At 38.0% G+C, this 15,388-nt stretch overlaps 1 protein-coding gene across 2 annotated transcripts in view; it reads right to left on the bottom strand.

The window, feature by feature from the left end:
* OSBPL8 (oxysterol binding protein like 8) overlaps window positions 1–15,388 on the bottom strand; it is a 60,098-nt gene that overhangs the window by 14,677 nt on the left and 30,033 nt on the right. For both annotated transcript variants that reach the window (XM_074144598.1, XM_074144597.1), the window contains 10 exons: window positions 14,975–15,076; window positions 13,521–13,724; window positions 8,899–8,983; window positions 7,485–7,656; window positions 4,348–4,582; window positions 2,674–2,858; window positions 2,092–2,173; window positions 1,290–1,388; window positions 752–848; window positions 329–427 (listed from right to left, as the gene is read on the bottom strand). In XM_074144598.1, the coding sequence (XP_074000699.1) occupies window positions 329–427; window positions 752–848; window positions 1,290–1,388; window positions 2,092–2,173; window positions 2,674–2,858; window positions 4,348–4,582; window positions 7,485–7,656; window positions 8,899–8,983; window positions 13,521–13,724; window positions 14,975–15,076 (1,360 nt within the window). The remainder of the gene's footprint in view (window positions 1–328; window positions 428–751; window positions 849–1,289; window positions 1,389–2,091; window positions 2,174–2,673; window positions 2,859–4,347; window positions 4,583–7,484; window positions 7,657–8,898; window positions 8,984–13,520; window positions 13,725–14,974; window positions 15,077–15,388) is intronic.

Raw genomic sequence — 15,388 nt, 5'->3', positions numbered from 1 at the left:
AAAACTCTTCTTTAAAAAAAGCAACTCAAACAGTAAATTGCTGTCATGGAATGACAGATAGCTATGTATTTGCTCTTACTATTTATGAAAAAAATCTTCTTCTGTGGCAAAAAATAGATCGTTGCTTACACAACAGAAGTATTTTTCTCCTGGTAAAATACATGGAAGCCTAGAGCCACCAGTACTACCAATGTTGAGAACACTCTTGTCAGATGACCAGCTTGAATCCAACACAGTATACTAAATAGTTCATGATTCTAAATAGAATAATAAACTTCTGTTCTCATAACTTTTCCACCTAGAGAATGAAAAAAAAAAAACCCACTACCTTTACAATGAGCATATGGCATTGTCATTACATAATCTTCTCCCCTATTTAGGAATGTCAGCCGTCCTTCTCCATCTAATATGGCAGATAACGAATTCCCTGAAATTCAAAGACAGAAAATCACATTTATCACCCAGCAAGACAACAGTCAACATTTCCTAATAACTGAGCAATAAAATTAAGAGCAGCAGTGTATTTAGCATTGCAATCCATCCTATCTAGTGAAGCTGCTACAATACCAACTAAAAACCTCCAAAACTAGAAACTGAAATTCGGAAGACCAGTAGCACAACATATGTAAGGAAAGGATAATAAAACGATCAGACTCAATTTTTCTAACAGTTTGATTTCATCCATAAAACCAGCTCACTTGCACTGATTTTACACTCCTCAAAGTACAATGGAAAAAACCCTATTATTTACCGTAGAATTTGGATTTGGCCAGAATGCTACCACTAAGGCAAAAACCATCCTTGCGGTTGCTAACGTAGAAGGCAGATATTGGAGGATGGTGGGATACCTGTTGAAAGAAAACCACATATGTAAAAAAAAAAAGACAGATATGTATATGCAACATAGTGTAAATCTTGAGCTAATAACGACAGAAAAATTTAAGCTGCACATAAATAGGATACAGTTAATAGATGTGAAACGTGACTATAATCTTTAAAGATAAAGATCAAGCAAACATTCTTACTGAATTTCAAGAGTTAAGAAAATTAGCACCTGACTTTTACTGGAGGAAGAGGAAACAAATGCTGGAAACACCTTTCTCTCTGTTTCTCTAAGATGACAAACTAAAAGAGACATCCGTAAAAGAACCTACGTTCATCAGGAGAGCTTTTAGGATACTATTCACACATTTAAATACATTTTCTGAAACTGCCACATTGTTTGGCTAGTACAAAAATGCGATACATTTTTTTTTCTTCAAAATATTTATACTGGTTATTGCAGCTACCTGTTCTGCAATGTAAAAAGTCTTGCTATTCGTCCTTGGATGAATCCACATGCAGCGGAAAGTCTCACCAAGTATAGGATTGTACGGCTTTTTTAGTCCCTAAAAAGAAAGAGAACAGAGAGTAACCATACAATGCAAGTACAGAACTTACAGAATACTTTATCAGTCTGTCACTGAAGAGAAGACATACAGACAAAAAAATTATAATAATAATATATATGCTGAAGTACATTGTACTTGATTTAATCATTTCAATATTGTGCTTAATTACTCTGCTCTTCATTCTAAAGAAATCAGTACAGATTTGGTATATCTGCTAAACTGTTCCAGGCTACATAAGGAAAAACAGAATATAAGGATTTTTGTAGGAAAATTATTACAGATCTTTTGTTTGAAGTTAGGTAGTAAGCACTTTCCGCTTTCAATACTGTTTTCCACCAACATGACTATAAAGAATATTCAATGTAAAGTTAAATGAAGTAGTGGAAATATTACTCCTCCAACTGCAGCATGTTATCACTGAGGAATGGTGAACATAGAACTGGCTCAACTTTATCACAAAATATTTAGCTCAACTTCTACTCCAAGGGAAAAAAACCCCAATTGACTATAGTCTATTTTAAGCACGGGTAGGGACCAAAAAGGTCCACAATGTATTTGCATAAATAATGAAAGTTTAACCTTGCTTTTAAAAGATGCTGAACAATATAATTTAAAAACAAAAACTTACTCCAGCACATCCCTAAACCCTCAAACTAGACACAATGACTAAAGTAAAACAAAATAACATGTTAGAGGGCACCTTTGGCTTTTTGTAGAATCCTGACAAATACCACTTCACTACTTTTTTCATGCGGTTGTAAGCATTCTCCTCAAGAGCAGCTCTACAAAACAAACAGAACACACAGATCAAATATCAACATTGTTTCAGTTATAACACACTATCAATTGTTGTGATATATATATATACTCCTTATATCTAGGAGCTAAAGCAAAAGTTTTGTGATTAAAAAGGTTACCTGTATTTTTACTGTATTAAAAAGATGAACTCGTACTGTTTTACCATTTAAAATATGTCTCTAGAGAAAAAACTAATTTTGAGAAGTCTTCTAATCAGTCTCCAAAAGCTAAACCAGAAATGTCTGCAACACAATTGCTATTGCTAAGAGGGGCCAGACTTCAAGATGTACCATATGAGCACTCGGGCAGTTGGCTTTCAGAAAACAAGGATATCTGATGACTGATACATTGTCAGACAAACATTCAAACTTTGAGCAGCCTACGATGTTGTTTAAGGAGACTGGATCAAACATTTCAATCAACAATTACCCCATTTTAGTTTAAAAAATGAAAAGAATGAAAACCAGAGATAGCATTGACTCACTCAGACAGAAAGTCTGCATGGTAGTAGTAATCAGACAGCTTGTCCAGGAAAGAACGAGGTTCCAAGATAAATGTAGGCAGTACAACCTTGGACAAGTCCATTCCTGGCCGGACTTGCTTCAGCAGTGTCCAGATTAGACTTTTGTTTTCTTCTGACACTACTTCTGTCTGAGCAGCCTCCCCTGCCTATAATGAAAAAAAAGAAAACTGCTTACAGAAAGGAGAAAGAAAATAATCCTGCAGAAGACAGGTTGACACATTCTAAGGATGCAATAAGAATGGAAAATGGATATTTAAAATGAATGACTCAGAGAAGCTGAAGTAACTATGGGAAAAAAATCAGGCTTCTCTAAATACACTTATGATACATCTTTAATGAAGTACGATAGATATACTATTCAACATAAAAAAGACTTGCATTTGTTTTCATCAGCCCTAAACCAGAAAAATTTGAGGTAGAATGTTGTTCAAAAATCTTCCCTTAGTCCTTTGCTAGTCATCAAGTACATTGCCTGTGTTCTCACGTGCAGGACTTGCATAGCAAAAGGCTGTCCATTCTACCAACTTTTCCCCACCATGAGAGCTGGTACATTTATGCTTTCCACTGCCTTGACCAGTCAACAGTATTAGTGGTTTTGCTTATAGAAAGGGAAGTTAGGTTTTCCTTAAAGAAAACCACTACTTAGGGTTAAGTGAGAAAAACCAGCTGCCACACTCCAATATGCTCCTCTCTGCCCAAGGAAAGAGGAGATATTCTTCCTTATAGTTTCTGAAATGAAAAGCAAAGAGTGTAGGAAAAGCATCCCTCTTTCCAGACCAGTTCTAAAATACATTCTCAAAAATTTGTTGTCAACTTAAACTCAACTTTTCCTGAACTACTGCTTCTTCTTAGAAACAATACTAGAAAGTAATAAGCACAAAGTATTTATATCCCATAGGTATGAAAAAAACCCAAAACAATAAACTCTCAGAGTTAGCACTTGAGAAGTGTGTGAGATTTGTGAAAAAGCTTATCTCGACTTTTGTTACTAAGTTTTTTTGGTATCTTTATAGCAAGTAAAACATACAAATACCTATCATGTTTGCCTGTGTAGACATGCAAGACAAACTGCAGAAGTGGAATGGCAGCTTTGGGGCATCCTATTAGAATGCAAGGTGACATCAGAAACACAGCAAGCCTTCCACTGAACTGTGCAGACCCCATGGCTGCTTAACTCCTCTTGCAGTAGAAAACCAGAGGTCTCAGCTTGCATGAAAATCTTCAAGATTTTTACTTGAAGAAAAAACTGAGAGTAAGCCAATAAAAAACAAGTAGAAATAATAATAACAAAAGGATGGGTAGACTTCAAAACAATAAAACCAAGAAATAACAACAAAAGGACAGGTAGTCCTTCAAAAGGATGGCCAACTTCTGCTGCAGGTGCCCTTTCAAACTGAGCACCTTCCGCCTGAGTAATATTCCAGATAATCCCATTACTTCTGTAAAAACCTCAGACACAAGCACGAGAGTAGCAAAGCAGAGCAGAACATGGGTGAACAGAACTTTTTCCACCCCTTATTGCTGAAAATAGGAAAGCCAATCCTGCAAGTCAGCTTTCAAGTGTAGTCTGACCCCTAAAATATCAGCTTTCTATTTGGAGAAGCTACTTGTTCACTACATCAACAGCACTTTTACCTCCCCAAGTTCTTCGTGACTCTGTTCTAAGTAAGTAGTTTCCTTGATATCAATTGGTTCTGGATCGATGTAAGAATCGTCTTGTCGCTCCGATGTGTCGCTATCACTTTCTTCGCTTTTCCCCAATCCATCATTATCAGATTCCTCGTGGTCATGGTCATTTTCCTTATCAGATTTGTCAGAGTACATATCTTGATCTTTAAAGTGATGCCTGTCAATTTCACTGTCATTTAACCTACAAAAAATAAAGGCTAAATGAATCTTCAGCTTCACACAATTTCACACTTCCAAACCAGGATCTTAATAAAATACACATTAAAATTGTCAATATCAAGCCTGATCTGGCAGCAATGTCAAACTAGCTTCGCTGGAAACATAGAGGATGTATTCTTCTCACTGAACTGTCAAATGCACCAAGTGTAGAATAGTACCATTGGAAAGGACATACAACAGTCTTCTAGACCAACCGCCTGACCAAAAGTTAAAGGATGTTATTAAGGGCATTGTCCAAATGCCTTAAACACTGACAGGCTCGGGGCATCAACCACCTCTATGGGAAGCCCTTTCCAGTGTTCGACCAGCCTCTTGGCTGCCAGGGCACACCACATATTGTGTCTACTGTCAGTGAGCACCCCTAGACCCTTTTCCACAGGGCTGCTCTCCAGCCATTCCTCTCCCAATTTATACTTGTGTCCGCTGTTACTCTACCCCAGGTGCATTTGTTCTTGTTAAATTTCATGCCATTGATGATTGCCCAGTGCTCCAATCTACCTAGATTGCTCTGCAAGGCCTCTTGCCCCTTGAGAGAGTCAGCAGCACTTTCCAGAATACTATCATCAGCAAATCTGGTAACGGTGCATTCAACTCCTGTATTGATAAATATATTGAACAGAACAGGCCCTAGGATTGAGCCCTGTCAGGAACACCACTGGTGGCCAGTCTCCAGCCAGATGTAGCCCCATTCACTACATCCCTTTGAGAGCCCTGCCCCTCAGCCAGTTCTTCACCCAGCACATGGTGAACCTGCTAATTTCACAGCTGGACTACTTTTCCAGAAGGATGCTGTGAAGGACAGTATCAAAAGCCTTACTAAAATCCAGAAAAACTACATTCACCACCTTCCCTTCATCTACTAGGTAGGTGACCTTATTGTAGAAGAAAATCAAATTAGTTAAACAGGACCCTCCCTTTGCGAATCCATGTTGACTGTGCCCAATAATTGCAGCACTGTTCTTTAAATGTCTTTCAGTAGTACCAGTATGATCTTCTCCATAATTTTTCCAGGTACTGAGGTCAGACTAACAGGTCTCTAGTTTCCTGGGTCTTGCCTCACACCCTTCTTGTAACCTAGAATAACACCGGCTAGCTTCCAGTCAGCAGGGACCTCCCCAGACTCCCAAAACCTTTGGTAGATGATCAAGAGGGGTACTGTTGTAACATCCACTAGCTCCTTCAGTACTCTGGGATAAGTCCATGAGGCCTGATGGGATTCATGCACATTCAGCTGATAGAACCGATCTTTTACAATTTCAGTGTCCACAAATGGAAAGTCACTGTTTCCGTACTTGTGGTCCTCCAACTCAGAAGACCAGACAGCCCAAGGTCTACCAGTATTAGACTGAGGCAGAAAAAAAAAAAAGAGCACTGAATGCCTCCCTTTTAAAAAAAGGGGCATTTTTAAAAAAAAAATTTAAAAAAATTCATCCCTGTTTTTCAGGTGACCATCTTCAACAAATATCAGTTTTCCTTGGACCTCCTCTTGCAATTAACGTACTTTAAAAAAGCTAGCTCTCAGTTGAAGAGATGGCTTTCACCTTTCTTCTCCCTCTCCTGCCAACCCCATTAAAAACAGGCCTGCAGGTTTTGTTGCTTAGATAGTTAAACACACTGAATACTCTTACAATATGCTATATCCAAAGATCTACTTAATTAAACCATTAGTCTTAATTAGACTTAACAGTTGTAGCTAATTGCTGTGATTGTAATCTAGGCCAGCTGCTGATATTAAACTACTATTCATGAGTACAGATCTCCAGCTGAATTGTGCACAGCAGTTTTATTGTTTCCATGAGATAATGGAAGGAGCAAAACTGTAGTTGAGCTTGCTTGGTCATCTGGATAGAACCTTGCATCTGGGCCATGGGCAGTAATTTGCCGCCTTTTGTGCTTCTCAGACTACCTATGCCAGAAAGAATTGCATTTCTCCCAGTCCAGGTCTTCTGTCTCAAATACAGGAGCATACTCTTAACAGCAGTACAAAATTCCTGCACAGTCAGAAAAGGCAGATGGACAGCTAAATCTTCATGGATGGGAGGGATTATTTGAAATAAATTTACATTCACCTGGAAGTATATTGAATTGATGGAGGACTATTGAGAGAAACTGTGCATAGCGCAAACTTCAGACCCAATTATTTCAAATAAAGGACTAAATCTTTGCATTTTCTAATGCACTCTGGCACCACAACTGAAGTGTTTGAAAAAACCATTCATTCGCTATGTTTGTTTAATAATGTATTTCCACAAAATCTTATGCTCCAAAAATCAAACATCTCGTTGAAAGTATGTGATGAAATAAACAGGGAGTTACTCAAGGGCACTCAGACATCAGATATCAGGTGATACCAGGTAATTTCAACTTTTGTGTATTTAATTTAATCTAATAGGGTGACTGAACCATTATTCATCGATCTGATGACTCAAAGCCGAGACACACTGAAATCATTTAAATAACGATAGGATTATTCATTTCTTTGGTTAAAGAACACAACTTATATTCACGTCTACCAACTTTTGTCACATGTACCGAACTTCTTATTTTCAGGTGAAGCTAACAAGAGACACCAACTTCAAGATACAAAACATTAAAACTTTAACAGTTTAACTGAGTCCTTAAACTTACTGATGTGATACTCAACTTTGACTTCCTTGAGCCAAACTTCCCTCTCACTCACTTTACTTGAAAAAAGATTTTTTCATTTTACCCACATAAAATATATAAAACACAGTGCAAATCAGGCATATAAAGAAAACTCAGGAGCAAAAAGAACTGCAACCTTAGGAAGAGATTCTCCCTGTAGAGAAGTTATCACTACAAGGTCCTACCAAAAGGACAATCAGGTTTAGTAATTCACTTACGGTAAGTTTTCTCCACTGTGCAAGTTGTTAGCACGAAGCAGACCATAGAGAGAGACATGAGTATTGTCTGCTGAAGAGTTCAAATCGTGTTCTTTACCTTCTCTAATCATTGTACGTTTAAGTAGACTTGAACATTTCAGTGCCAGCTCCAAAGCATCCATCCAACACCTGCCTAAAAACAAATGTATTATTAGACTAAAAATCAAGGATTTACCTGACCTATAAGACTTCCATTTCCTAATTTCACAATCCTTTTGGGTCTGCTTACATTTCTTTTGAAGACGCACTTCAGAGTTGTTCCATGTTACATGCATTGGATTTTATAATCTGGTAGGGACATAAAAACAACTCACAACTATCCAGCTCTGGCACAAGGGATGCTTCAGGGTAGGACAAGTAAGGTAAATCCTGATTCTGTTAGAGCATATTCCAGCATTTCTTCTTTAATGCAACTATGGTTCCATCTAGGCCCTGACTGTTGAATTCCTCTGAGGTTCCCTGCAGCCCTGCTCTAGTTTTGAAGACTAAGTAACTGCATCAGTTGGCAAAATTTGCTCATGTAATACAATAACAATGTGGAAAAGGAGCTATAATGACAGCATATAAATGCCATTTCAATATAAACCAGCAGATATTCTATTATTTTTTTTTTGGCAAAAAGTAACCAAATTTGTGCATTCTTTTAGTTCCATATTTCTTTATTTCCACGTATCTAATCCATTTTTCAATACAGAAGACAGAGTCCTATTTTTAAAGTCTGCATGGGTGTGCTTAATTAACCAGTAGAAGGAATATAGCTGCTACAAAGGTTACACAAGTCTTAAATTTTGTTTCCACATTGTAACCTTTGAAGATGGTTGCACTGATATTGATCATTACAGACCCAGCCATGAAGGGTGTTACAAAACTGTATTTTGAGGGAATTTTTACTACTAGAACTCCGTGCAACTGCTGCACTTCATACTATACAAACACTTTCATTAGAAAGTATGTCCACATGAGCACTTTAGAAAGGCAATAGTTTGAGTATTTAGACATACATTAATATAGTTAAATCTGAAATAGCCCCTTCCCCGTCCTATACCCAGCCAACACAAGGCAACTGCAAGGAGTTCAATGACAGTTTCTTCACATCAAAATTCTCCTTTAATAACCATGAAAAAATACTAGCACCAACACAACTGAATGTACTAAGGGAGAACATTAACTGCAAACAATGCAGTCCTGAATAATGTGCTCTAGGCAATCCTGCTTCAGCAGGGAAGTTGGACTAGATGATCTCTAGAGGTCCCTTCCAACTCTGACAATTCCGTGATTCCATAATGCTGTAACAGCCATAGTAAGACAACTGAAACCATCTCTTTCTAAAAACTAACTGCTGTCACTGCAGAAAAACACTGAAATATCTATTTACCATCTGATTCTGAAGCAGCTCGGATGATCAAATAACTGCTGGGCAACGGCTGAGTTATGGAACCAACTGCTTCACCTTTGGGACCCTTGAAACACACAAAACAAACAACAGCATCAGATATTTTAATTCAGTTTTACAGTTTATAATTCAATGTAATAACAAGCTGACACACTGCAGGGCTATTTACTGTCACTCAGCAACATCTAATGAAGACATGAATGGAAAGATGGACAGCCCTCTTTTACTGGATTTCTTCTTCAAAGACTTCATTCTAAGTATAGCTCCCAATTCAAGCCCACTTTAACAAGAATGGTCTTTGGGATTCAAATAATTTTTTTTTTTTTTCTTTCTGCAAATCAGACTTGGCATAGTAACATGGAAATGCTCTGCTGATGCTAATTATAGCAAGATGATAAAAGCATCAAAAGGAACTCCACAGGGGAGTCACCCTCACTGTCCGGGGATTCCTGCAGATGGGTGTGAAGAGACCACAAGGGACAAGCTTTTCCTCTTCAGCTCAGAATTTCAGCTGAAGAGGTAAGATTGAAAGAAAGCAAAACAAAAGACATGTCTGTGGGGCGGTTTAGGAGAGTTGCTTTACAACAGATACTGCCCAGTAGAAGACTCCATGTTTGTACAGCAACTGGCTCTTCCCCCTCCGGTCCCATTTGTTCTTGATCAGAACAAAGGTTCCTCTCAGTTCCTAAAAGGATGCTATGGTTCATAGCACAGAGAGACAGGAGGGCAAGCCAAACTCTTGCAGAGAATGGGAGGCCTTCTTCAGTGATCCACTTCATGCTGATTTTGCATGGCATTGTATTTGGTGTCTCAGCAGCACCCTATGCTCCAGAACTGCACGATTTCTATCTGCCTTCAGAAGACAGGTAAGTCAATCAATATTTAAATAAAATGGAAATAACTCCTCCCACCCAAAACTATGTGTTGCTATAGAAACCCACTCTTGCTTTCTCCCTCTATCCTTACTGTTCAACCTCTCTACCTACCCAGGAGTCAATTCCACAAAATGTTTAGGTGCCTAACTGTACCCAAGATGATGCCCAGGTCCCTAAAAGACATTTAGATGCTTAAGTCTCTCTATAACGGGTATCAGCAGGACCCCATGAGATTATGCTCAACCAAAAGACACACAGAGGATGTCAAATGCCAAAGTTTAATTTTCACTATGAAGTTCTTCACATTCCAAATTTAAAAAAAAAATCCAAAAGACCTTTCAATTTCTATCAAGCTTCAATTTGGAATAAAATGGTAAGCAACCATTTTAAAGCCCTTTCAAAAAAACGTTACCTTTGATAACTTCAAGACAACTGATAGGCAAAGAGGGCTGTATTAAACATACTTGAAGCTATTGTTGAAAGCTGGGTTAAGCCTGCCTAACTGATGAGTTAACACATTTTGACCTTGACTGATTTCCCCCAGAAAAGCCTAGTGAAAAGCCAGTACAAGGCTTAGAAGAGGGAATTGGAAAGCCAGCAGAAGTTTTGAGCAAAAGCAGATAAAGGCAGATATTTTAGAAGCAAGCAAATGAAACAGCCAGGACGTTTCTAAGGGTGAGAGGCAGGTAACGAGGAGTCTTGGTGGCACTGAAATACCAACACAGGCAAGCTAGTGCTGGTGTAAATGATGTTCAGAAACTCCCGAATAGTCAGTATGGATTAACAGCAACGTGGGTGTTAGAAACAAGATTCCAAACCTCAGTCCCCCTCCGAGCGAGCGGGAAGGTGCACCTACAAAAAGTCTTTGGTGAAGCGGCATCACAGGATTAGGATTAGGGTTATCGGGTAAAGAGAACCAGGAGGGACAACCCCATGCATGAGCACTCCTCACCCCGAGGGCACGCAGGAAAGGGGTCTCACTCTCACCAGGCCCCTGGGGATGGGAGAGCACAGTGGTGCAGGGCAGCACCAGGCAGGGGTGGGAGAGGTGCTGGGACCCTGCCCAGAGGGGACCATGACACCGTGGGTGCACCAGTGCCGTGCAAAGGCCCCAACCGTCACAAGTCCTCAAAACTCTCAGGTCACAGGACACAGATTAAGGGTAGAACTCTGCCTGTAAGATCTCCCCTTACGGTTATCTGCACTGTGGGCGTGCAAGGGTACACTACTGACTCTGTATCAAACAACTATAATTTAGACATGGCGTGGTTTTGGTGTTAGGTGTTTTTTATTTGATGCTTGAAAGCTGTACTCCCTTAGGTGATTTGACAATACATTGATTAAAACCAAATGAAGGTTGACTTATTTTGGAATAACTGCCTGTAGATCTTGATTTCCTCTCACTGATTATGGTTCCAAAAGCACTGGATATTTTTCTTTGATATCACCCACTATGGTTTCAAAATCAATTTTCAGTATGTTTACATTCTGTACAAGAGACGTTAGTTTCCACGTGTAAGGTGACTTTATTTGAACTGTCTCTGTTCCTGATAGAATGATGGTAAAACTACTTCAATACAAGGTAATGGGTAAATTAATAATTCCACTAGATTAAAAAAATGTTGAAATTTAATCCCTACAGAATATTCATGCCAATAAAACTCGAATGCCATGAACAGAGAAAGCACTAAAAACCAATAAGCAGTCACACTTGACTAAATTTGCTCACGAAAAATTATTTGCAGTAACTTTTCTAGTTATTAATTTTAGAAAACTGAAATGGCATCAGGACTGGGCACATGAGGAAGACAGAAGAAGGTACAGTGAGTGCATCAGCTACCTCCGAGTGCAGGAGGAACATCAGAGACCACAGCAACAGGCTTAAGGGAGCGTGTGAAGTGACTGGCCACAAACTACTGCAGGAGAGAATTTGCAGTCTGCCAGAAGGACACACTATGGGAAGTGTGTTCAAGTGAGAAAATCTCCTGCAGTACTTACACCTGTGTAAATGCTTCTTGCAATGTCATCTTCCTGCACTGACTGCAAACAAGGCTCATTTTGCCTTAGACTTCAGGCTCGTTCTGGTAAATCTACTCTGTAAATCAGTCAATTGCTATTACGCTTACGAAAGTTTGCCTCATGATAATAAATCTGTAACTAGGACATTATAATTGACGAGGTAAACAAGGCAGAAAAAAGTTTAAAACTTCAAGGCCTTTCACCTAATTAAATCCAGTAATTCTCAACTGCAAATAGCCATACCAAAATGAACAAACGCCACTCCAGCTCTCAGCACATTTAAAATGGACAATATCAACTTGTTCAGGTTCAAAATTTGACCTACCTTAAAAAAGTAAAAATCTGGTAGGGCATGTCCTCTAAATTCTAAATATCTAGTTAGAAAAACAAACAAATCCATTTCTCATTGCCAAGCAATAAAGAAATATAAGACTGATTTGTGATCTTCTGCAGACAGGCCACCACTTTGCAATGTATGTATACATGATCATAAATTAAAGCACATTAACCCCAAACCATATAGTTTTGAAAAAGGGTATGAAGTTTATGTTCCGCTAATGTGAGATTATCACTAATTAGTGAAAAGTCCTAAGCAGTATTAAAATAAAATCATTCAAAAGCAACTACAAAAGATTCAATCTAAGCTTAGTAAATTTAGATAACATTGATAGTGATAACAATTCAGAAAGACCACAAACAAACATCAGGAATTATACTAGCTGAGTGACTTCCCAGTCTGAGATAAGGAAGACAAAAATCAATGCAGCATATTCTACAGATGTGACAGTACACCTATGTCAACGTAAGATTCAAAAGATACAGTCTCACAATTAGTAGCTATCCTAAGACGTATGTTGCAGAAGGCTTAACTAATTTATTATGACAAGGGTCCTAATATTGTAATTTCATCCAAAGCAAGAGGTCATTTCAGGAGGTAAATATGTTCCCTTGTGCTGTGATTCCGCACTCCCTCTCCATATGTAAACACAAAACAAGGACTACAATAGTTTATGTACTAAACAATGAGTAATAGTAAACATTAAAGATTCTTAAGCGAAATTGAAATAAACCCTTTGCTGTGCAGAACACATTGTGCTTTTAAACACTTACAGAGAAGAGCTGCTCACAATATTATGCTATGTATGACAAAGGAAACAGACATCAGAACTAAAGGAAAACATTTATCATCTTAAAATTGTAGCCAAAAAGAACACAATTGGCTAACAAGTTGCAATATATGCTATTATTGCACAAGGAAATAATCTGAATTTCTACTCTTACAAGCAAATTGAACTAGGCTGACATTTTATTACATGAACACAGGGTTGGATGCCACGAAATATTTGTAACAAGCATCAACTCTTTCATTTTGGCAAATCACTTCCCTGCTTAATTTCTCAGATTTGATTGATGTAAAATACAACATTATACACTCATTCCTTCCGCTTACATGGTTGCCAGTGACGGTATTAACCTCTTTAATGGCATCCCTCTGCACACCACACCTCTGAAGCTATTTAAGTATACAGAGCAGCATATATCAAATACTTTTTGTGATGAAGAGGACTAGATGTTGAAGGCTAATATTCAGAATAAACAAACCATTAAAGTTATAACAGAAAACACAGTTCAGCTTTTCATTAAGGTTGTCTTTACTCGTAGCTGGCTAATGCTAGTCATCCATTAAGAACTATATATGCTACCACTAACCTTTATAGCCCATATGGACTGCTCCAAAGGATGAAAAAGTTTGAAACAAAAGCCATCTTTTTTAGAAGGCCTCTCAATGAGTTCACAAGCATTCAGGAGCACTGTTCCTACCCACTGGCCGTTTTTGGGGGTTTTGTAAACAAGCAACACTCCTGGTTTCAGTACACACCACAGTTTGGTCCAGCTTTTCAAGGTACCACGAATCTAGAAGATAAACAGTTACAGTTATATCTCAGTGAACCCAATAGGAAAACCACGCCCCTTAAAAAAATGAAAATAAAAATTGAATATTATTATTTCATTTCAAGCAAATTTTATCAGGTCAAAATATCGATAAACCTGGATAAACTTTTGATAAAGACAATACAAAGGTACAATTTCACTGTTCATTATTCTATCTTCATGAATACTTATTCTACAAAGAGCTATGCACACATCCAGATAGGCAAGTATGACAATTCATCTGAAACCTTCATGAATTTTCCTATCTGGAACATATTTTATCACCAGCATGAAGACAGGATAATTTTCGGAAACAGATCTCCTCTGAAAACAGGGCAGATGTCTGATAAGAAAAATAGGATATTTAGAAAGTAACTCACACATATTTGAATTTCTTAGATAAAATCTCTTGTAACAGCTGTTAGCTTTAACCCATGTTACATATAAGATCCTTTAAGGTCTATGATTTTGCACAGCTGATTAGACTGCTTGCATCAATTCTGTCAACTCTAGATTTTAATTACTTCTGGGTCTGTAGGACTGAATTGCAACTTGACCTCTGAGCAACATTTTAGCCTCTTTACACTGATTTTTGCAAAAACTGGAGAAACCTTTTCCAGACAAGCTATTGTTTGGAGCTAACTATAAAAATGGAAACAGACCTTTTCTCTTGTACAATTTCCAAAGCATATATTGAAAAATTTAAGGAATTATATAGAAATATGTAAACTGCACTACTGTTGATGACACTGACTGCTATCTTTGAGAAATTAATTCCTCACATTTTATACCAGTATTAGAGGACAGTACTTATACTATAGAACTATAGTTCTTAAGAGACGAAAGGAAAATTACCAGAAATACACAAAGAAATCTGCATTCAAATATCTAATATGACTGAACCATTTTCACTATTGTTATGGACATAACAGAGCTTCAATTCAAATTGTAAAATCGAAAGCACAAAATAAGAATCATAAAGCAAACTCAGCTGAAGTTAATGGCCATATACACAAGATGCATGTGACTACGGTGACTGCAGTAAGTGGGAGCTAGATTCCTCTATTATTCCCCTAGGATTTGAGCACAGAGACCCCGGGATGCAATTAGTGGCTGCTGTGCTTCTAGAAAAACATTAACAACGAGTAAAAGATTGAGCCCTTTCTATTTTGGTCAGAACACAGCAAGCAGCTGCTACATCTTCAACTCAGGTTTCACACTTGGATTCTGACCTTCAACCAGTCAGCCATAACAATAACTGATGGATCTGTGATAGTGCTAAGTAATTCTTTTGTAGCTCTCTTCTTTTCTTCTCGGTAATTTTTCTTTTGAACCTGTAAGTAATAATAAAAATATTTACTATGCCACAACAATAAATCAGTAATCAGAGCACAAAAAGACATCTATCAATACAAGCGGAGGAAAAATATGCTAAATTCAACTTGTAAGACAGATACAGAGAAGTAGCTTTAAAACAGTATTTCATTTCCAGGTGTGAACACCTATGTCATATGCTCTGTTTCAAGAGCAGCTACACTGTAACCAATTTCAGATCCTTCCACAATTTGCTTTTAAGACTGAAGACTTTGAAAATCCTGTTAGAATCACAGGAGGAAACCAACAAACCAACCCAACGCCCCTTCCTC

This window comes from Numenius arquata, chromosome 2 (assembly GCF_964106895.1).
Source record: "Numenius arquata chromosome 2, bNumArq3.hap1.1, whole genome shotgun sequence".
Classification (NCBI taxonomy): Eukaryota; Metazoa; Chordata; class Aves; order Charadriiformes; family Scolopacidae; genus Numenius; species Numenius arquata.
This window is presented reverse-complemented; position numbering and strand designations above follow the sequence as displayed.